Source organism: Schistocerca americana, chromosome 3 (assembly GCF_021461395.2).
Source record: "Schistocerca americana isolate TAMUIC-IGC-003095 chromosome 3, iqSchAmer2.1, whole genome shotgun sequence".
Classification (NCBI taxonomy): domain Eukaryota; kingdom Metazoa; phylum Arthropoda; class Insecta; order Orthoptera; family Acrididae; genus Schistocerca; species Schistocerca americana.
In genome coordinates this window covers 347766810-347789521 of record NC_060121.1, presented here as the reverse complement: position 1 = coordinate 347789521, position 22712 = coordinate 347766810, and the positions used below count along the sequence as shown (strand labels likewise).

Sequence of the window (22712 nt, the reverse complement as noted above, 5' to 3'; positions counted from 1 at the left end):
GTTTATAGAATTTGTAGATATAGAGAAACTTTTTGAAATGTTTACTGAAAATCAGTCTTTGAAATTCAAAGGTAGCAGTGAAGAAAGCTTTGATATTTGCACTGGCTAATGACGAAAACATTGTGAAAGATCGCTTTCCTGCCCTCTGTGGGATACTACAAACATTTAGGCCCGTGATGTTTAGTGAGAGATTCGCCCTGTACTGTGTCATTGTGTGAACGGAGATATTTGCGCATGCATTTGTTGCAACTCACGCTGTGATATTTGTAGGCTGCATCAGACAAAACATGAAATACTATAGCTTATTTTTCCTTCAGCTGATGTTTTGCTAGAACGCAGTTACCGAGTTTGTCATTAAATAATAATGGAATCCTTACCAACTTCATAAACGCTCAAGTTCGGCAGTACCTTTTTCTAACAGATAACTTGTTGCTGTCCTGTATAAAGCTTCATTTAGATTTGTGCCTTTTATTATTGATTAATTCCATTTCTGTCGAGATGAAATCTTAAACCCGCAAGTAGAGGCTCTTGGATCGACATGTGCACTCCTTCCTTGCAACAAGCAAACAACCTACTATATTATGTTGCCTCGTGCTTAGTTTTGCCATGGAAAGAACGCAGGATCTTCGGCCTAGCCACGAAGCAAGTGTCAGATGAAAATGACGCAAAGTGAGTTACATGGGTCCTGGCAGCGATAAGGGAATCAAGTGATAACTTGAGCGTCTCAGCTCATGATGAAACACATAGCACAATGTGGAAACACACCTCTCGCGCTTCCCCACCGCCCCTCTCCCAATTTGCGACTGCAGTCTACAAAACTTATATAACGAGTCGACACATAAGAGGTGCAGTCAGGGGCAGGGCAGGAGACGAAGAGGTACTCAGCTGGCCAGTGGTTTACTTGAGGAACGCAATGTCGACAGATGTAACGAAGCGGCCAAAGGACAGCAAAAGTGAGCCATTGTTTACATTATGGTTAGATCATACATTTTTGTATCATTCTTTCTTCGTTTTGACTATTGAAACACTCCGTTTTAGATTGATACTCGGTCTCAGGATTTCTGATTTCTTATCAATCCAAACCTTTTTCACGGGAATATTGCAATATTTCTTGCATTTTTCTCGTCATGTAAAGACAGTTTTCTTTCTAAGTTTCACTTTGAATTTCTGCTACACTACCCGTGTTTCAAAAGCTAAGCGATTTCTTATAATGTACTTACTCAATCCTTCATTCATCCATAAATCATTTACACAATGATCTCTGGCGAGTCATCTTAATGAAAAAGGGAACAATTTCTAGAAATAACAATATATGCTTGCAATAATATTATCTTACGAAAGGAATACTTTCGCGCTCTTCGTTTTCATCATATCACTCTTCACTGCCCCCACGCTACACCAATTGCAAACACACACACACCCACCCATTCACCCACCCATCCACACACACACACACACACACACACACACAAAACTTTAGATTGGTTTTACGGTTTCGACGATACTTTTACATCCGCCATTCTACCGAATTCTTCATGCTGAACCACATGAAAAAGCTCAAGAAAATGGAGAGAAGTTAGAATTTTCTATCAAAGATCCTGGGCAAGAGATAATATCAGTAATCAAACTGTCACATTTTACTGTAGAATGACAATTGTTTATTATTAAATGATGGTTATTCTTACCATTTCCTATTCTCGTTGTCTAAATAATCCTTGACTTAACGATGGAGGGCGATCTGTCGGCCAGACTGGATGTGGTTTTTAAACGATTTTCCACATCCCACTAGGTGAATATGAGACTGGTACGCACGTCCTGCCTCAGATACACGCTATACAAACACTTAGAACACTTTCTCACACTTGCACACAGAATTTACTCTAGACACAGACGGGCAGATAGATGGGGTAACTGATTCAGTCTTGGGGGAGGGGGTTAACAGGAGACTAATGACCTTATGTACTTAGTGTCCTTGAACTCATAATCAGCAGTCAGAAAACCCAAATGTTTCGAAACAGTTTTACAAGGTGCTCTGTTGCTACTTTTAGCAATTATTCTAATACCTTTATTCTCTTACTAGAAGACTATGTCCATGTTTTGCTTGCCAAAATATGGTTCCACAGCAAGAGACAGATTGCATGTAGGAATACTGCATACTCATAATTACGCTTTCTGTAATATTCGTTGCTTGTAAACCTTCCTTAATTTCTTTTAGCCAGTTAATCTGATATTTGAACTGATGATACAGGCTTCTGGTGAATCATTTGATATTCGTTCTATAAGTATGTCCACACTATGAGACCGAATGAAACCCCGCTCTAGTTACTTTGTTAAGTTCACACGACTGGTTTTGGACTTTATATTACGCCATTATGATATGCACCTGAACCTGAGAAATATTATTACAAAATATGATGCGCGTATAGATATTTTTGTTTTTTATGATGGGAAATGAGAGACAGCGCTTCTGTATGATCGGTGCAAGTGCAGAAATAATATACAACTTACCATTCTACTGTCCAAACATACACTGCGCGTAAGGACCACGAAGATAAGATACGGGAAGTTCGGACCCCTACGGAAGCATATAAATATTCTTTTTTTCCTCTCTCTCTGCGAGTAGGACAGGAAAGGAAATGACACATTGTGGTACAGAGTACCCTCCGCCACGCACCATACGGTGGCTTGCGGTGTATCTTTGTAGATGTAGATGTAGAACTTACGTTATGTTGCAAAAGAAGCAACGCCAAATGGTAAAAACGGTGGAAGTCAAGTGGATTTAAAGAAGTTTCGCGCCCAGTAAAGTCATGAGAAAATTTAACTATGTTTACCTTAAAATGATTTTCTGATATGTTTCAAAATTATAATGCACTTTTTCACATAAAATACTCAAATAAACGATAAAACAAAAAGAGTTTCTCTCCCAATGACCTCATGAGAAAATGGGCATGTCATAATTATAGAAACGTACTAACCAAAAAACTGGTAACATGTTTTACCTTAAAAGTGCTATATTCAGACGCGTTTCAGAATTACAATTGCATATTTCTAAAAATAAAAGCGGAAATTGATTATTTCGAATTAATGAAAGTGTAGAATATTTGCAATGGATGAAGTGTCCAAGTCGAGTGTGAAGATACGACCCATAAAGTAAAATTAAAACCACCGGGAACAGTTGAGGGCTCTCGCAAAGATTCACAAGTACGACACACCCATTTCTCTCACGACGTCATTGGGCGCGACTATACGAGAGTTGGAACTTTAATAGTGGCAACTGTTTATTTACAGCTCGTACAAAACAGATACGTGTTTCAAAGTTTTACTGGCCTTCAAAGTAATCACCAGCTTTGTGTATAACCCGTTGCCAGCTTTGTGGAAGTCTTAGGATACTCTTAGCAGTACCAGTTGGGTTGACAGTTCAAGCGGCGCGGTCTATTGCCCGACGAATTTGTAGCGTTTCTGAAGCGAATCACGTGAAGTGTTTCCTTCAATTTAGAAATCGAGTTGAACTCACGAGGGCTTAAGTCAGGGGAGTGCAGTAGGTGGTATAGCACAGCAGCCCCATCGGTCAAACAAATCAGTAACAGCTTGCACTGAACGTGCTTGAGCATTGTCCTGCAAAATGGTGGTCAAGTCCTGCAGAAAGTGTCATCACTTCTGTCTCTGTGCTGTTCATTTTTGTAACACAACCTACGACCAGCTTAGATGTTCAAAATGTTCAAATGTGTGTGAAATCTTATGGGACTTAACTGCTAAGGTCATCAGTCCCTAAGCTTACACACTACTTAACCTAAATTATCCTAAGGTCAAACACACACACCCATGCCCGAGGGAGGACTCGAACCTCCGCCGGGACCAGCCGCACAGTCCGTGACTGCAGCGCCTAAGACCGCTCGGCTAATCCCGAGCGGTGACCACCTTAGAGACAGAAGAGATGACACTTTCTGCAGGACCTGATCACCATTTTGCAGGACCATGCTCAAGCTGTTACTGATTTGTTTCACCGATGGGGCTGCTAAGTGCTACACTACCTACTACACTCCTCTGACTTAAGTCCTCTTAAGTTCAACTCGGTTTCTAAACTGAAGGAAACACTTCACGGCATTCGCTTCAGAACTGCTACAAATTCGTCGGGCAGTAGACCGCGCCGCTCAAACTGTCAACACAACTGGCACTGCTAAGTGTATCCTACGACTTCCACACAATGCTGGTGACTACTTTGAAGGTCAGTAAAACTTTGAAACACGTATCTATTTTGTACGAGCCGTAAGTAAATAGTTGTCACTATTAAAGTTCCAACCCTCGAATTTTGTGGTTTTTATCATTTGAAATTGCTTCTTTACAGCATAATGTACATTGTATATTATTTCTGCAATTGTATTGTAAATAAATCAGAACTGTCGCTCATCTTCTATTACAAAAAACAAAGATATTTACATGCCCATCATATTATGTATTAACATGTCGCAGTTCCCGGTACAACTGATAATGGCCTAATACAGAGGCCGAAACCGGTCGTGTGAACTTAATGAAGTTCCAGAAAAAAGCAACTAGAATGGCGTTTCATTAGTATTAACAACAGTTGCAGTATCAACAGTGTCAACTAGACGTGAAGTAACAGTACTATGACACTTATCTATGCGATGTAGTGTCATCAGCCCTCCTCTTCATTCAAATTCTATTGGTGTGTGTGGAGTCATATATTTTACTAATAGTTTTACGATCTTTCATTTCAATTTCTTCAAATTTAGCGTAATTCTAATGCAGTACTCGTCTTTATTGTTTTTGTGGATAAAGAACTCCCAGCAAAGTCACAATTTTGATATGATTGGTGCTACTTCTGTGATACATTATTTGTTTTGAAACGATTTATTAGTTTTAATCATTCTTTCTAACCTGGTTCACTGTCCATTTGTTAGCGGTATGGTGTCACCAAAGCATTTGTCCCAGGACGTCTGTAAAATAGTTCCCTATTCCACGTTTACTTTAAGTTTTCTGCAGTATGGACAGTATATACTGTCAGTTCCCATTGGATATCTACAGCTTTGCCTTAGTGGCTAATATCGGTTGTTTTTCTACGTCAGGCAGTGTATTTCACAACGAACATCTGGATGAACGTACCTTTAATGTCTTTTTACCTATTATTCATCTTTGCTGTACTCATATATATGTATGTTTCTAAAGAGTCAGAGATTTCAACTCAGCCGGCCGCTGTGAGCGAGCGGTTCTAGGCGCTTCAGTCCGGAACCACGCTGCTGCTACGGTCGCAGGTTCGAATCCTGCCTCGTGCAAGGATGAGTGTGGTGTCCTTAGGTTAGTTAGGTTTAGGTAGTTCTAAGTCTGGGGGACTGATGACCTCAGATGTTTGGTAGTGTATTTGTAAGATTGGCCGATTATTTCTGTAGTATTCAGTGGCCTTTATAGAAACATGCTGTCTTTACCACAGCTGAGAACTTACCGAATGCTTTCTGTTAGTATCGCACAGGTCTCGTTCGTGCTGGGTCTCTAATGTCTCCTTTGCTCAACAGAAACGTGTTCAAAAGTATCCGAGCGACCAGAATTTTGCGTAAATAGGCGCCATGAAGGGAAAAAACTCCAAAAGATATGGTACGTTGACAATTCGTATGAACGTGTTTTGTCTTCAGTCTTGCTTCCATTGTCAACAGCAACGTCAGAACTGCCTCTCTGGTGCCTGTTTCTTTTCTTTCTTGTTTTGTGAGTCATCAGTCTTCTGACCGGTTTGATGCGGCCCGCCACGAATTCCTCTCCTGTGCTAACCTCTTCATCTCAGAATGGCACTTGCAGCCTACGTTCTCAATTATCTGCTGGATGTATTCTAATCTCTGTCTTTCTCTAAAGTTTATGCCTTCTGCAGCTCCCTCTAGTACCATGGCAGTCATTCTCTGGTGTCTTAGCAAATGTTCTATCATCCTGTCCCTTCTCTTTGTCAGTGTTTTCCAAGTATTCATTTCCTCTCTGATTCTGCGCAGAACCTCTTCATTCCTTATCTTATCAGTCCACCTAATTTTCATCATTCGTCTGTAGCACCACATCTCAAATATTTCGATTTTCTTCTGTTCCGGTTTTTCCACAATCCATGTTTCACCATCATACGATGCTGTGCTCCAAACGTACATTCTCAGAAATTTCTTCCTCATATAAAGGCCAATCTTTGGTACTAGTATACTTCTCTTGGCGAGGAATAACCTTTTGGTAGTGCTAGTCTGCTTTTGACGTCCCCCTCGCTCCATCCGTCGTCGGTTGTTTTCTTGCCTAGGTAGTAGAATTTCTTAACTTCATCTACTTTGTGACCATTAATCCGGATGTTAAGTTTCTCGTTGTTCTCATTTCTGATACTTCTCATTACTTTCGTCTTTCTTCGATCTACTCTCACTCCATATTCTGTACTCATTAGATTGTAAATTCCGTTCACCACTTCCTGTAATTATTCTTCACTTTCACTCAAGATAGAGATGTCGCCATTGATATCCTTTCATATAGAATTTTAATTCCACTCCTGAACATTTCTTTTATTTCCATCACTGCTTCTTCGATATGCAGATTGAACAATAGGGGCGAAAGACTTCATCTCTGTCTTACACCCTTTTCAATCCGAACTTTCGTTCTTGGTCGTCCACTCATATTATTCCCTCTTGGTTCTTGTACATACTTTATATCACTCGTCTCCTATTTTACCCAGAATTTCGAACATCTTGCACCATTTTAGAATGTCGAATGTTTTTTGCATGTCGACAGATCCTATGAACATGTCTTGATTTTTTTGAGCGCTGCTTCCATTATCAACCACAGCGTCAGCATTGACTCTCTGGTGTCCTAACCTTGCCTAAAGCCAAACTGATCGTCATCTAAAACATCCTGAATTTTCTTTTCCATTCTTCTGTACATTGTTCTTTAAGCAACTTGGATCCATGGCCTGTTAAGCTGATTGTGCGATAATTTTCGCGCTTGTCAGCTCCTGCAGTCTTCGGAATTTTGCGGATGATATGTTTCCTAAAGTCAGATGGTATGTCGCCAGACTCATACATTCTACACACCAACGATAACAGTCGTTTTTATGTCACTTCGCCCAATGCTTTTAGGGATTCTGTTTGAATATTATCTATCCCTTCTGCCTTATTCGATCTTAAAAGTCTTCCAAAGCTCTCTTAAATTCTGATTCTAATACTGAATCCCGTATCTCTTCTAAATCGACTCCTGTTTCTTCTTCTATCAAATCAGGCAAATCTTCCCCGTCATAGAGGGCTTCAGTGTACTCTCTCTACCTATCCGCTCTCTCCTCTACATTTAACAGAGGAATTAGTCCTCCACTTTTAATGTTACCACTCTTGCTTTTAATTTCACGGAAGGTTGCTTTGAATTTCTTTCCGACAGTCATTTCTATTTCGATTTCTTCACGTTTTTCATGCGGCCATTTCGTCTAAGCTTCCCTGCGGTTCCTGTTTACTTCACACCTCAGCGGCTTCTATTTCTGTATTCTTGACTTTCCCTGAGCATTTTCCTTCTTTAATTGATCAGCTGAAGTTTTTCTTCTGTTACCCGTGGTTTCTCCGCAGCTACCATCTTTGTACCTATTCTTTTATTTCCAACTTCTATGATTGTCCTTTTTAGAGATGTCTATTCCTCTTCAATTGTTTCTTATTGCTGTTTCTGTAACCTTAGAGAACTTCAAGCGTATCTTGTCCTTATTTAGTACTTCCGTATCCCACTTCTCTGCGTAGTGATTCTTTCTGACTAATCCTACTCTTCATAACTACTGAATCGTGACCTGAGTCTATTTCTGCTCCTGCGTACGCCTTACAATCCAGTATCTGATGTCGGAATCTCTGTCTGACCATGATGTAATCTAACTGAAATCTTCCCGTATCACCCGGCCTTTTCCGAGTATACCTCCTCATCTTGTGATTCTTGAACAGAGTATTTGCTATTTTTAGCTGAAGTTTATTGCAGAACTCAATTATTCTACGTCCTGTCTCATTCCTTGTCCCAAGCCCATATTTTCCTGTAACCTTTTCTTCTACTCCTTCCCCTGCAATTGCATTCCAGTCCCCCATGGTTTCCATCTACCTTTACGTACTGAATTACCCTTTCAGTATCCTCAAATACTTTCTTGATATTCACATTTCGACGTCGGCATGCATACCTGAATTATCGTTATCGTTGTCAGTGTTGGTTTGCTGTCGATTCTGATAAGAACAACCATATCTCTGAACTGCTCATAGTAACACGCTCTCTGCTCTACCTTCGTATTCATAACGAATCCCAGTCCCGTTATACCATTTTCAGCTGTTGTTGATATTACCCTACACTCATCTGACGAGAAATCCTTGTCTTCTTTCCATTTCACTGGTGCTTTTACCTTTCATATGGTATATGAATATGTATATGTATGTGTATATAATCACGTCGGAAATTTTTTCACATGAATCACGTAAGTACAAAAGACGGAACTGTCACTGCACTGTCCTTTTATAACTTGTGTACTCGACACTATCGCCATCTGTATATGTTCATATCGCTATCCCGCGGCTTTTGTCACCTCAGCGGATATTATTGTTATCAGCAGCATTGTTGCATGAGACATGAAGTATATTGTGCTAATTGTGGTATAGTTTTCGCACTTATCTGACTTTACTGTCTTCGGAATTGCGTAGGTTATATTTTTTTCAGAAAGTCTAATTGTACGTATCCAATTTCATAGATTCTACAAACCAATTTCAATAGTTGTTTGGTTGCCACTTTTCTTATTGGTTTCATAAATTTCGAAGGAATGTTAAGTGCCACTTCTGCCTTATTTGTTTGTAAGTCTTCTTTCCTTCAATTTCTAAACGAGAGAAATTTGTTAACATCGAATATAAATTTTAGGAGTGTAGCCGTGTACGGAAGTGAGACATTGAAGACAGACAGTTCTGACAAAAAGAGAGCAGAAGCATTTGAAAAGTGGTGCTAAAGGAAAATGCTGTATATAAGAATGGTAGATCGTGTTATTAAAGACAATGTACTGAATGTAATACACAAAAAATAATTTTGTGCCACAACTTGAAGAATAGGAAATGTGCGGAGATGGGCGGGAGAGGTACAAAGTATGGAGGGAAAATTGGTCACGAATACAGTAAACAGGTTCAAAAGGATGCAAGTTGCATTAGCTATGCAGAGACAAAGAGGCTTTCGTAAGATAAACTAGTGCGGAGAGATGCATCTGTCTTCGGACTGAAGACAACAACAGCAACAACAACAACCTGCAATCTTCAGAAAGATGACCTCTCAGACGATTTATCGAAACAGCAGTACATCGGTATTCCAAAAAACAAAGCTTTCTCTGGTGAAGTGCTACTTAGATAAATTGTCCTAGCGGCGCAAGCTCCAGCTGTCCGGCCAACGAACTGCCGCTGTGTTAATGCAAGGTCGAAATAATTACCGGTGCGCTGTAACTGCTAGCCGTTCGCAGCACCGCCACGCAGACAAACACGTCTTTGGTGAACTGCAAATGGAGCTGTTTGCCATATGTTCACATGTAAACTCTGCTGGGTTTCGGCGACGTAGCGATAGCGAATTTAAGCAACATGAGACGTATGAGAACACTGAAGGTAATTTTCTGCCTAATTAGTAATTGTATCAGTTTTGAAAATGATGACCCTACCATTATGGGAATGTGATTTACTATTTTTAATTAATTCTCCAAAGATTACGTCTAATTTAAGTCTTTTCGTTATCCAGATGTAAAGCTATAAATCTGAAGCTCGGATGCTAAATATGAAAATATGTAGGAATCTTAATGTAAAATGAGAAGGTAAACTTTGTGAAGATATAGAACATCTGAATGCATTGGACTAGTAAGCTTCTGGTGTTCTAAGTCCCAAATCTTGGCACAAGCAAACCTTACGAACCGGGTCACTTCGTTCGTTCCATGTATTTCTAATCGTATATTCCAACGGGACAGTAATTTACAATACATTGTGAAGCATCTTCCAGGCTTCGTAAAGTGTATCATTTTCCGCTGATTCACTTACCTGCCACTTTTTTTGTATAGCCTATAGCAAAGAGAAAGAACCAGATATACCCATTTACAAAGTTAGTAGTAAACGTTTTGAGCATGTTTCGCCAAATAAGTACACAGCATGATTCCGTGATGAAGTCACAAACCTTCAGGGATGGTGGTTAAGGGTAAGTGTACCAAGAAGTCCAGTAAACATGAGCTCTAAAATGCATACCGTAAGAAATGTGAGCACCTGACCACTAGAAGAGCTGTGTTTCGCAGCAACGAAGATGAACAAACGCTCGTAGATCTTAAGATATGCATTTTGGAGCCCATGATTACTGGACATTTTTTCTTATTTTTATCCACACTACCATTTAGTATTGCGTAATCGGAAGGGTACTTAGATGTCTTGGAAGTATTCTGGGAAAGTAAGTTGCTCTTTAAAGGAAATCGAATAGAAGACATCTGCGTAATGTTCCAATACTTGAAGTCATTCTCAAACAGTCATGAAAATTGACATCGAAGCAGAGGCGCTCCACGAAGATTGTAGAATGTCAGTGTAACCCATACGAATGTAAGAAAATGTGGCACTGAATGGGAATCTTTGGAAGAAAACGATCTAGTTCTCGCGAAAACATGTTGGATAAATTTAGAGAACAACTGTTCGAAGAAGACTGTGCGCCCATTAGGCTGCCACCATCGCATATCTAGTGTAGGAATCACGAGACAAGATAAGGCATTTAGGGTGCATAGAGAGGAGTATAGAGAATTGTTCTTCCCTTGTTCAAAATGTAAATGGTGTAGGACAAAAAGCAACAATACTGATATTAAGCACCCTCCCCCATGAGCTGTACAGTGGTTTGCAGAGTATACATGTACGTGTAGTCGGTATATATATTGTTCGTGTAAACCTACAACTTCGTCCCGTATTTCGCTTCTTTTGCGAACGAAAACAGGAACCTGCGAGCAGCGTTTGTGTCCAGATCACGTTCCTCTCTTCTGACGCGTGTGCCGCCCGACGAGAGAGATGTTTGCGCTGTGTTCAGTACGTATTCACCTTTAACTGAACGGGAGATTCATATGTTCTAACAAGGAGTCGAAGTAAAATAATGTAACGGGGCTGTTTGGCGACACACGGTAGCGACAGGCGACTCGGAGGCTTCTTGAGTATCTCAGCATCTGTTGAAATACACGTCTCCTCTTTACCCTTCGCCACTCTTCGTGTTTTATTTTCGAAGCGCCGAAGAGTATAAAAAGAGATACGCTAGCGCCGAGCCGTACAGACGGTGGCAGCAGCGCTTCTTGCGAAAGATGCGTTCAGCAGACGAGCGATTTATTTCAGGAACAGAATGACAACAGCTGTGGCGACGGCGGCGCAGGATGGAGCGGGTGAGCCATTGGTTAGGGTGTGTTTACATCACTGATCTCTTCTTATCTCTTTCTTTTTTCCTCACTCGTTTCTACGTTTAAACAGCTCGTTTAAATTTGTTACCGGGCCTAACTGTTGTTACTTTCTTAACGTGGCACAATTTTTTCATTACCATGGTGTGTTATTTCTTTTCTTCTGACCATTTTATTCCCAATTGTCACTTTACGATTACATGACATTTACTTAGTATTATTTCAAGAGCACATGACATAGTTTGTTGTCTTTGCTGATTATTTGTTTGTAAATCAGCAGTAATCGGTTGGTATTGCCTTCTTGTAATTGATAATGCTAAGTGCTATTAAATTTTCATGATTCTCAGTACTGGTGTCCACAGACAGTATACAATATTGTGACATCGCTTACTTTCATTAGAATTTAATTATTAATCCGAAGTCGAAACATCTAACACAGCCAGCTGATGTATGCAGACTGTCGCCAGTTTCAGTTGATTTGCAAGGACAGATAACTCTAAGTTGCTACTTGATTGATTTATCGTTCTGTCGTTTCTGTCGTGTGTTTACTGAAACTGAACCAGCAGCATCGTGCACATCTCACTGTATAATTAACAATGAGGCGTTTTAACGTTATTCTTAGTATTCATGGAATAAACACTGCTCTTCGTTTTGAGTGGGTCATTATTCTCTAATTTCAGTAACATAATATATGTGCCAGATAGTGGTGCTAGAATTTCTAGGATCTTGAACAGTTTTCCATGCGACTTTGGTAAAGCAATTCAGTAGTGTTTCCAATAGATCTTATTGTGGCGAAGAACATTGTTCATGAAAGCGAGATTTTTTTGGATATTGCGTCGTAGGTAGCATTAGATCGAAAATAAGCAAAGTAAACAAACCTTCTTGCTAGAGGGTCCGCCACTATCGTATTCAAAAGAGAACTTTGATCGCTGCGCTGAGGCGAGAGGTGTGGCTGCGAAAATCCTATGTCCGTCGTAAAGGATTGGCAGGCTATATCCTTGAGCTTCGTGTCTATGGAAAGAGAACTGACACGTAATGAAGGTGATCGCTGATTCTTCTTGGGGTCATGAGAGTCACACTCGAATCCTGTAATGGACCAGGAGTATCCCTTCACTCATTTCGAAATAACAAAAAAAGAAAGAGAAAATACAATGAGCAATGCTCAAAACAAAATGAGTGTAGACAACCCATTCGGTTACAACTATCATAATTGCTTCCTGAGGTATCCAGTTATCCCATACCTTCACAGGAACAGACGTGTTAATTATTAGTTTTGGCAGTGTTGGTTGTAGAGGGTAGCCAGTTGCCCCTCCTATCGGGGACCCCTTCCCATCCCCTCCGTCACGGGACAAAATTAGTATACCTCTTCTGCCTGCATCTACTGTTATCCCGTGTGAAAGTATGAGAATTGTTGCTAAATATTAGCTGTGATGGAATATAGATACCAGCCCAGTATTCCCCCAAATAGATGTGGGAAACTGCCAAGAAACATATCCAGGCTTGCCAATACAATGGCCAGCACTTGGGTCCACTCCACTCCGTCTACAGGCCACAAGTGGCCCATCGGGACCATCCGACCGTCGTGTCATCCTCAGAGGGAGGGTCACCATTTTTAATCTGCTGTGCGGATATTATCTGAGGTCAGGGTACCATGCCCAACCTCACGACGTCTGAACGCGGTTGCACCATGGTTTCGCCACATATTGGAGACACTCACCACAGCACTCCTCAAACACTTGACAAGGCATGCAGTTTCCAAAATGCTATTGCGGAGCCTCTAGGCCATTACAATCTGTCCTCAGTCAACCTCAGATACATCGTTCGCCTTCCCTATTATACACATAGACAACACGCTGATACTATGTGCACCATGTGTGTCTCTGACTAGTAGTCGTTCCTCGCCTGGACGGGTTTATATCGGTAGTAGATCAGTGATCATAATGTTCTGGCTGATCAATGCACGTCGCCATTTTATATTGTTACAGATAAGCATTGAACAACTGGCTCCAATGAAATTACAACAAATTGTCGCAGACTTAATTATCTTACTGATTTTATAAAGTGTCTCTAACACGCATTTATCAGATACATTTATGTATTCCTTGGATGAAGAACATGCTGTTATCTATAAACTATATGGATACTGTTAACACAGATTCCAACAAGGACAATGTTAGTGTTACATTAAATATGGGAAACATGCTTTTCCTCAATCCAGGACATTTTCTCCACAACACTATCAAAAATAGAATTAGGAATAACGTTATTCTGAAGGACTTACGAAAAACAGCAATGTATAAGACGGATGTAAGCCATTCCCTATAACCGATATTTCTCATTTAAGTGAAATTAATGTGTTAATGGTAAGCAAAAGGATACTGAAATTGGAAGGATAATACGTAAAGAATACAAACTAAAGTACAACGAACCACTCCAAGTTGCAAATTTAACTTTTTTTGCTCACGCAATGACTAGTTTTCGGGCCAAGGGTCATTTTCAACTCATCGTAACATAGTCAAAAATAGTATTTCCGAAGATATGAAAACCATTTCGAAAATGTGCACCGAACAGCTACAGCGCTATAACTGTTCGTTGCACATTTTTTGACACGGGTTTCACATCCCCTGAAATACCATTTTTGAAGATGTTACGATGGTTTAAAAATCGGTCTCAGCCCGAAAACTAGTCACCGAGTGACCAAAAAAAGTTAGATTTGCAACTTTAGACTAGTTTTTCGTTGTACTGATTAACAGAAGTTGCTGAGCCACAGCTACTTCAGCGTGCTGGAAGTTCGTAAAAACTAAAGTATTTGGCGAAAACAATTGAGATGGATGAATATAATCTGCTGTTGGAAGAGGATGCACAGCGAAGACTTACAAATCACTTTAACCACAGTATACGGAAAAAACAAGATATGTGTGGGAGGGATAGACGATACCAGTGTTTGCTGTAAATACCATCGGCGTACTCACAGCAAATAATGGATCCAGAGGTAGTAAGGGATAGACAAAGAAATTCTGTTTATAAACATTCATTCCGTTTGCATCACCTTAAAAGAATCGTTACATTGTACCTAATTTTAGTAGTCTTGACACTGCGCATCTATCAATCAACAGAAAACCCATTTCCAGAGTTTATTTCTGACGTAATAAGTACAATTAACGATCATTTGTTTGCTAAAGTCTGCTAGAACAGCGGGGCGGGAGCGGAGAGAGGAGGGAAGTTTAATTTGTAGGAAACAGAGGGTGAAATTAAAATTCCCAAATGATCTCAGCTAGAAGAAATGTTGTACAGGAAATGTACAGGTGTTACCTCCAGTCATTCAGTGTTGTATGGATTTCAGGCATAACATTATTACTTTGGTACCTAGCAGCAGCAGCACTCCGTCTTCAGGCCACAAGTGGCCCAACGGGACCATTCGACCGCCGTGTCTTCCTCAGCTGAGGATGCAGATAGGAGGGGCGTGTGGTCAGCACAGCACTCTCCCGGTCGTTATGATGGCTTTCTTTGACAGGAGCCGCTAGTATTCGGTCGAGTAGCTCCTCAATTGGCATCACGAGGCTGAGTGCACCCCGAAAAATGGCAACAACGCGTGGCGGCCCAGATGGTCACCCAACGAAGTGCTGGCCACGCCCAACAGCGCTTAACTTCTGTGCCCTGACGGGAACTGGTGTACCCACTGCGCCAAGGCCATTGCCACATTGGTACATATGTCGAACTATTTTTATCACTACGCGTATCTTAACCTGTAAATTACAACAGTAGTCACAATGAGCTAGCTACATGTGTTTTGTGATGTTATATAAGATTCTGTACTTATTTTGAAAAATAAGAGACAATTTTTGGTTCCTTTAAAACATGGTACAAAATGGAGTATTGCTGTTGACAAGTCCATTTTAGCTCGTAAGTTATGTCAGTAGCACCAGTAAGCGATTCAGGTGTGTTTTGTACTGTTATAGAAGAAACACCACGTATTTTGATAAATAAATGGTTCAAATGGCTCTGAGCACTATGGGACTTAACATCTGTGGTCATCAGTCCCCTAGAACTTAGAACTACTTAAACCTAACTAACCTAAGGACATCACACACATCCATGCCCGAGGCAGGATTCGAACCTGCGACCGAAGCAGTCGCGCTGTTCCGGACTGAGCGCCTAGAACCGCTAGACCACCGCGGCCGGCTTTTGATAAATAAGAGTGACAATTTGACGTTTCTGTAAGAAGTGATACAGAGATGGAAATACTTTTATGAAAAAGTACACATTTATCTGTAAGTTAGATTGGTAATACCCAATAAGCGAGCTACATGTGTTTTGTGCTGGTATAGAAGAAATATTTGATAAACAGTACAGAAATTTTAAGTGCTATTTTATTTTGATACAAAGACCAAATTTTTTTTATCAAAATGAGAGATCGACTTCTCCTCTGTGTGGAAGCTTGTCAATCGTCGTCTTTGACATAAGCAGACTGCACAGCCACCATAAGAGTCTAAACAAAGCTTACCTCTCAAAAGCACATAACTTTTAGTATCGCTTGTTGTGCTTAAATATCAGCTGTTACTGCGTAGCCTTCTTACTATATTATTTTAGGCAACAATTTTGTTTGTACAATTGTAAAACTATTTTGGTGAGGAAACATTTAAATTGGGGGGGGGGGGGGGAGTCCATTGTTTCTTGCACCACGTTTGGTACAAAGATCAAACGTATATTATGCCTTGCACATAGTGCGGTAGAAAGATCGAACTTTGTTCCTTGCCTCGTGGGAGGCACACTTCATAAAGTTGTGCATGGTCTACTGACAAAGCTTTTTCACTTTTCTGTTAGACAATGGCTCCGGGATATCTACTGATTGGATGTCTTATTCTGATGGATGGCAAGTTCTGAACTGTGGTTGGAGGTGAGTTAAAGATGTGTATTTTGGCTTAGAAGATCGCTGACTAACTAAGGGAAGAAGATGAAAAATGTTGAAAAGTGGGATTTATAGTAGAATATTGAAAGTCTGTTTCGTTTTAATGGCTGGAATAATACTGGGCTGTGGTTGGAGAACAGCAAAAGATGTGTATCTCGGCTTAAATAGGTCTAGGGGCTCGGCTTAAGATGGAATTTAAAAATAACACGAAGTGTGGTGTATATGAATTTGCTGTTTCGTTTTAAAATCTGGTAAAATACTGAGATGAGATTGGCAGTTTCGTTTTATTCGCTGATAAAATAGTGGGTTGTGGATGGAGGACAGGGATGAGGGAAATGGACATCATGCGTTTAAGGTCAAAGATCATTGAGCTGCCCCAGCATGTAATCAACCTTCAAGTTCATTTTTGCCATAATGAATTCTAGGACAATGATTATGTCCAAAGTCGAACTGTATCCGGAAAGTAGGTAGCTATCCTACTTAAGTACTGACCAACATAATCCTTCTGTACAACATAACAACAACAGTGTAATAAGTTGATATGAAAGTTTTTTATAATATTTTCAGAGACACAGTGTTATGGCATGGTTCAATCACGATACTATTCCACATACGATAATTCAGACATCAAAGTAATACACTATAAGTAAAAGATCATCACACCTGATAACAAAATAAAACAGTATGGGATACAGTATGGAAGGAGATGGTTTGAATCAGGCATGTAGAGGAGCAGATGGCATGAAGTGTGATACATTGATAAGAGCATTGCAAAACTGTTTTCAAGCATTTTGCAACTGCTACTGATAAGATGGATTTCTCAGGTTCAGTAAATGCTGCCATGGAATATTTCAGACTAGACATGACAAATAACTACAGTAATATAAATATGACCTTCACGAGAATAGTAGAACTAATGTCCATCATAAAAATCTTTAAAATCGAGAAATTCTAGTGGTTACGATAAAATATCGACAGAGTCAACTAAATAGTGTGCTTCTGGGTTCAGCAACATATTAAATTATCTGCGTAACCAGTCATTTATCAGTGGAATCTTTCTTAAACGTTAGAAATGGAAAATATAATCGTCTTTTTTAAATATATGCCATAGAAAATATATTGTCAAAATCCCAGTTAGGATTTCTTAAAGTTACCAATATTGGCAAGACTACCAACATATACAGGGAGAATATATAAACTACAGGCTAGTGTTACATTTTGCGATCTGCCAGAGGCATCTGACTGTGTAAATCACAATATCGTTTTCATTAAACAAGAATGTTAGACTGTAACAGGAAATTCTATGGAATGATTGAATTCCTATATCTTTGACAGGAAACAAAGGGTGTCAGTAGGAAAGAGGTATCCTTCCACCTGCTTCCTGACACACACTATCTTCCAACTCATACCTGCTCTCTCTTCCATCTGCTTTCTCAGACCCTCTTCATTTTTCACCTGCTGACTGCCCCTCTCCAGTTTCTACATGCATCTTACAGCTCTTGCTCCTCTTCATTCTTTCTGTCCATCTTCACCTCACAACGATCTGCTCATATTCTGTTTCCTACTTGACCACCTCCTCACCTTTCACTCTACCCATCATCTCCTCCCCCACTCTCTGTGCATCTCCTCCTGCTCCTGCTACTCTGTCTGTCTCTGCTACTCATCTTCTCTGCCCATTTCTCCTCCTCCTTTGTCTACTGCTTCCTTCTCTGTCTCTCTGACCACCTTATCCTCCCACCACTATCGTCCCATCTCTTTCTCCCTATTTTCCCTATCTCTCCATCTTCTCCATCTCTTTGTATATCTCCTGTGTCTTCTCTCTACAACCACATCTTCCTCTCTGACCATCTTATCCACTGAGCAAGGTGGCTCAGTGGTTAGCACACTGCATTCGCATTCAGGAGGACGACAGTTAAATCCCAAATACGGCCATCCTGATTTAGGTTTTCCTTGATATTCCTAAATCGCCTCAGGCAAATGGCTGACTTCCTTCCCCATCCTTCCCTAATCCGATAAGACTGATGACCCCACTGTTTAGTCTCCTCACCCAAATCATCCTCAATCCTATCTTCTCCTCTCCCTCTCTCTGTCCATTGCCTCCTCCCCATCTCCGTTTTACACCTTCCCATTACATTCCACACCTTCCCTCTTGCTCCTTCATCTTCCCCTCAACCCATTACTTTCTCTGCCAATCCCCTCCTCCTTCATCTCTCCCTGTTCATTACCTCCTCCACCTGTGTGCCCAACTTCCTTTCTATTCTCTCTATTTGTCTATTTCCTCCTGTGGATCTCTCCCTATTATCTTCCTCTCTCCCTATCCATCTCCTCCTCACTATCCATCTCCTCATCCCCTTTTTTCTATCCCTCCCCTCTTCCCAATTTATGTCCATTCCCTACAGTCCCCTCACTCCCTATCCAGATCCTTCCTACCCCCTTCACCCTGTCCATTCCCTCCTGTATCTGCGCCAATGTTCCCTCAGCCATGCAAGTGTAGCCAGTGTGAAACAATTCAATAAAGCTGGCTAATACTACTGCCACAACATGCCTTTTTTGTCGTGTAGCCTATCCAACAGAGGCTTGAAAAATCGTTTTTTGCCCTTGACATGTTGTCTGCTATGCAAATCAAGTTGATAAAGCAATCTGCTACTAGACCAATGCTATATGCCTGTCTTACAGGGTAGCTTAAAACAGTTCGTCATCCCTGGCGTGTAGGCTACCTACAAAACTGGTTGATAAAACAGACCAACATTATTCCCATACATGTATCTGTGATGGACAGCCTGTACTGCTGGGACAGGAAAAGCACAGTTTTGCCTACAACTGCACTCCTATTGGAGAAAGTAGATTACAAACCCCACAGTGCTGATACTCATAAAATTTCCCATGGCTTTGACTGTATATATTTCTTTTCGAATACAATGTGCACATCTCTTGTTTCATCTCCTCCCTCCTCCCCTTCTCTGACCATCAGTTCTTCACCTCCTTGTCAGTCCACCTATTCTGTCCTTCCTTTCAGTCTATATCCCAGCATGAGTGTCTCTTTTTTCCAATGATGTGTAGGCTGCCATTAAGGCTGATAAAGCAGGGTCATGCTAATCCAACACAACATGCATGTTGTGACAGGCAGCCTACACTTTGGATGCTGGAAAACCGTTTCTTTCTCCTGACCAGTAGGTTGCCCTGCAAAGCAGGTCGATAAGGCAGGTCGATACTATTCCCAAACACACTTGATGCACACTGCAGCTATACAACAGGGGCTTAAAAACAAGCATGTCTGGATCCCCATAAATATTAGAGCTGGGGTGTTATAAACCCGCCATGTTGGTTCTTTCAGGGTAAGGAGTTTGTGTGTCAGATTTTGTGCACCTCCTGCCCAGGGATCCAGGCAAAGTTTTACGCATACATACGTAGTACTAGCACCTTCTTCACAACTTCACATGTGTATGTGTATGTCACATATAATACGCACTTGCTGTGGTTCATCTCCTCCTCACTTCTCTCTGCTCATCAGATCTTTGCATCCCTATCTGTCAATTTCCCCCTCCACTTGTGAATAACTCAGCTCCACTTGTGTGATGGTGCTCGAACCCAGCCATCCTCATGTCCCAAGCTCCAGCAACTGAAAGAAATCGATATTGGGACGCAATGCATACAGAACAGATGGTTTTTAAGGATACATTTATTCGTGGTAGTACCAACTTATACAGACTACAATAGTAAGTGCACTATTCCTAGGTAACATGATGTATAAATTTCTGGATGAAATCACTGTTACATGCCACCTACAGCTGGACATGTGATAAACAGGATGTCATAAAATTGAAGCCACATACCTCCCTGCGTTACCCCTGTGCTTTATTGTGATGGCGAACTTCAGTTGTGAGGTGATCTGCATTCTATGAGATGGTGCCAGGATGTTGTATGGAATTAGGGGTATGTGAGGTATGTATACTTATCACTGGCACACCTACCTGTTAAGATAGTTGTTTCAGTCTCATTAAGTAACATCTTTGCCATGCACAGTTGTGTTCGACTGCACAGGTTTGGTGCATTCACGTTTCATAGTAACATAATCCATGTTCCAGTTTTCAGCATCAAATAGTGTGACATTGTGCGAGGTGATGTCAGTGACTACTGGGATTCCAACATGAATAATACCGAATTGTCATCATCGACCATGATGTTGACAGACATGCAAAGGTTACATCAGCAACTAGCATTCCCATGATTTCACTATGGATCATGGATATCATGTCGTTTCTGAGTGCAAGGACGTCCTTCGCATGCAACCAATCCTCTTTCAGATAATTGGAAAGTGTATCGGAATACACCATGATAAGAGCTCAGTAGGTGTTGATATAACATTACATAGCTCAGATGACAGTATTATCCTTCCCTAAGGTAGCTAGGTAGACGCCCCTCACCAAATGCTAGCAGGTGTGAAGATGTGTGCAGAGTTGTCTCATTAGTTCATTCCCATGCTTTTCTATAATGATAGTGTGAGCACATGTGTCGACATTGGTGTGTATTTTAAGCAGACAAACATCACATCTGCAGGTCTTCCCTGGCAGTCACAGGCAAGGTCTGGTGGAAGTCCACATATTTTAGTACCACTGTGCCACCCATGACAGTATTGTTACTATGGATGTCTTGCAGCTTTCTGTTGAGTGTCATGCCTGGCTATTTGTGTGCCACAGTGCACTCATCCCAGACTATTAACGAACACACATGTAGCACTTGAGTCTGCCCACAGGACTTGCTTATATTGTACAATGGAGTGTCATGGTGTGACATATTTAATGGTATACATAACGTGTAATGTGTTGTCATTCTTCCATTCAGGAATGTAACGCCAATAGCAGAGCTAGCGACGTGTCCTTACAATCATACTTCCACTGGTAGTATAGTTACTAGTAAGTTTTTTGCTGTAGCACGGGATGTGTCTAGAAGGAACAGACCACCACGTTTAATCCTATGCACCCCATTAGCTCGTTGCCGCTCGTTGGTCACCATTCAGAAGAGGTCTACGTGAATCTACATAGACTTAGTAGGTAGTCAACATCGTAACTTATTTTGCGACTGACCTCCGTGAGAGTGTGGTGCACTTGCTAGCTTTTAGGCTCCATCAAACCAATATCTACTAATCGTTTGTCGCACAAGCCTATACATAGATTCTCTACACCAGTTAATGCATGGTTCAACACATAGTCACTCAATTGTACAACCGTTGTCAGAGATTCATAGTGGCACATTGGAGGCAACTTTAACCTATTGAGTATAGACTGGGACGTCTATGGATTCATTGCAAGGGGGACAGACAGGAAGTCTCGTGAAGTGCTTGTGAACACTTATCAAAAAACTGTCTTGAGCATCTAGTTCAGCAGTCCATACACAGTGGAAATATCTTAGACCTTGTAGCTACAAACAAGCCATACCTTATCAACAGCTTCATAATAGAGATGGCAATTAGTGATCATGATGTCATTACAGCAACTAAGGGTAATAAAGTTAATAAATCAGTCAACAAGGCTAGAAGGATGTTCCTGATAGAGTGAGGATAAGCATTTCTTAGGATCTCAGACTATGAACTGACATCATTTGGTTCCATTAAGAGGACATTGTATGTCCTATACCGCCAATGTTAAATTGTCGAATTTTGTGACCCATTATGCTGGAAACTTTTTAAGACACCAACTTACAATTTCCCATAATTATTGAACGCACCTTTCTAGATACACTGAACTAGAATTGTTACTAAAATTGTATTGCGGGGCATGTTATCCTTTCTTTTCCAAACACTCAATTTTTTGACAGAATTCTGTAAATAAATGAACATAAAACAAAACAACTCAGGATATATTAATTATTCTAGTTCTGTATGTGTTCAATCTCACACTTGGCATGCTGTGAAAATATCATGTCTCTACCATCAGTAATTATCTAGAAAACAGGTTATTTATTGCAAAAATGTAGTTCAGAGATATTGAGGTTTAAAACATTTTTATTACAAATTCTTATACAGACTTACATTTCTGCGTCTTTTATGCACTAGAATTGCCCTGGCCCATAGTCCACGTCTTCTTCAGTGTCACAACAGCCCATTTCTTGCCTCTTCCTTTGTTTTCTTACTTCTTTTGTCATTTGCTGAGCAGCTAACTCTACTTCACGTACATGACGCTCATGCAGTTCCTGCAGTCCTTTAGCTGTGTTCTGTCCAAATCTTACCCCTAACTTCTCCATAACCTTAAGTATTTCATAGTTTCCACTATTAAAAGTTATTACAGCATCAGACACTGTTAACTTTAGTCATAATGCCAACAAATACATTTTTAGGCACACGGTACCACACAACATTTTTGAAGCACTCATTCACATTCTGGGTCTGCCCATGTAAACGCTTCTTTA

General features: G+C 40.6%; 1 protein-coding gene across 3 annotated transcripts in view; it reads left to right on the top strand.

Annotated features, from left to right (window-relative positions):
- The first annotated feature begins 873 nt into the window (after positions 1-873).
- Positions 874-22712, top strand: part of LOC124606620 (sialin-like) — a 103462-nt gene continuing 81623 nt past the window's right edge. Inside the window, exon 1 of one of the 3 annotated variants that reach the window (XM_047138607.1) lies at positions 874-953. In XM_047138607.1, the coding sequence (XP_046994563.1) occupies positions 914-953 (40 nt within the window). In that variant the 5' untranslated portion in view covers positions 874-913. Of the gene's footprint in view, positions 954-11282; positions 11404-22712 lie in introns of those variants that run through there. The other 2 variants (XM_047138606.1, XM_047138608.1) reach the window with 2 other exon arrangements.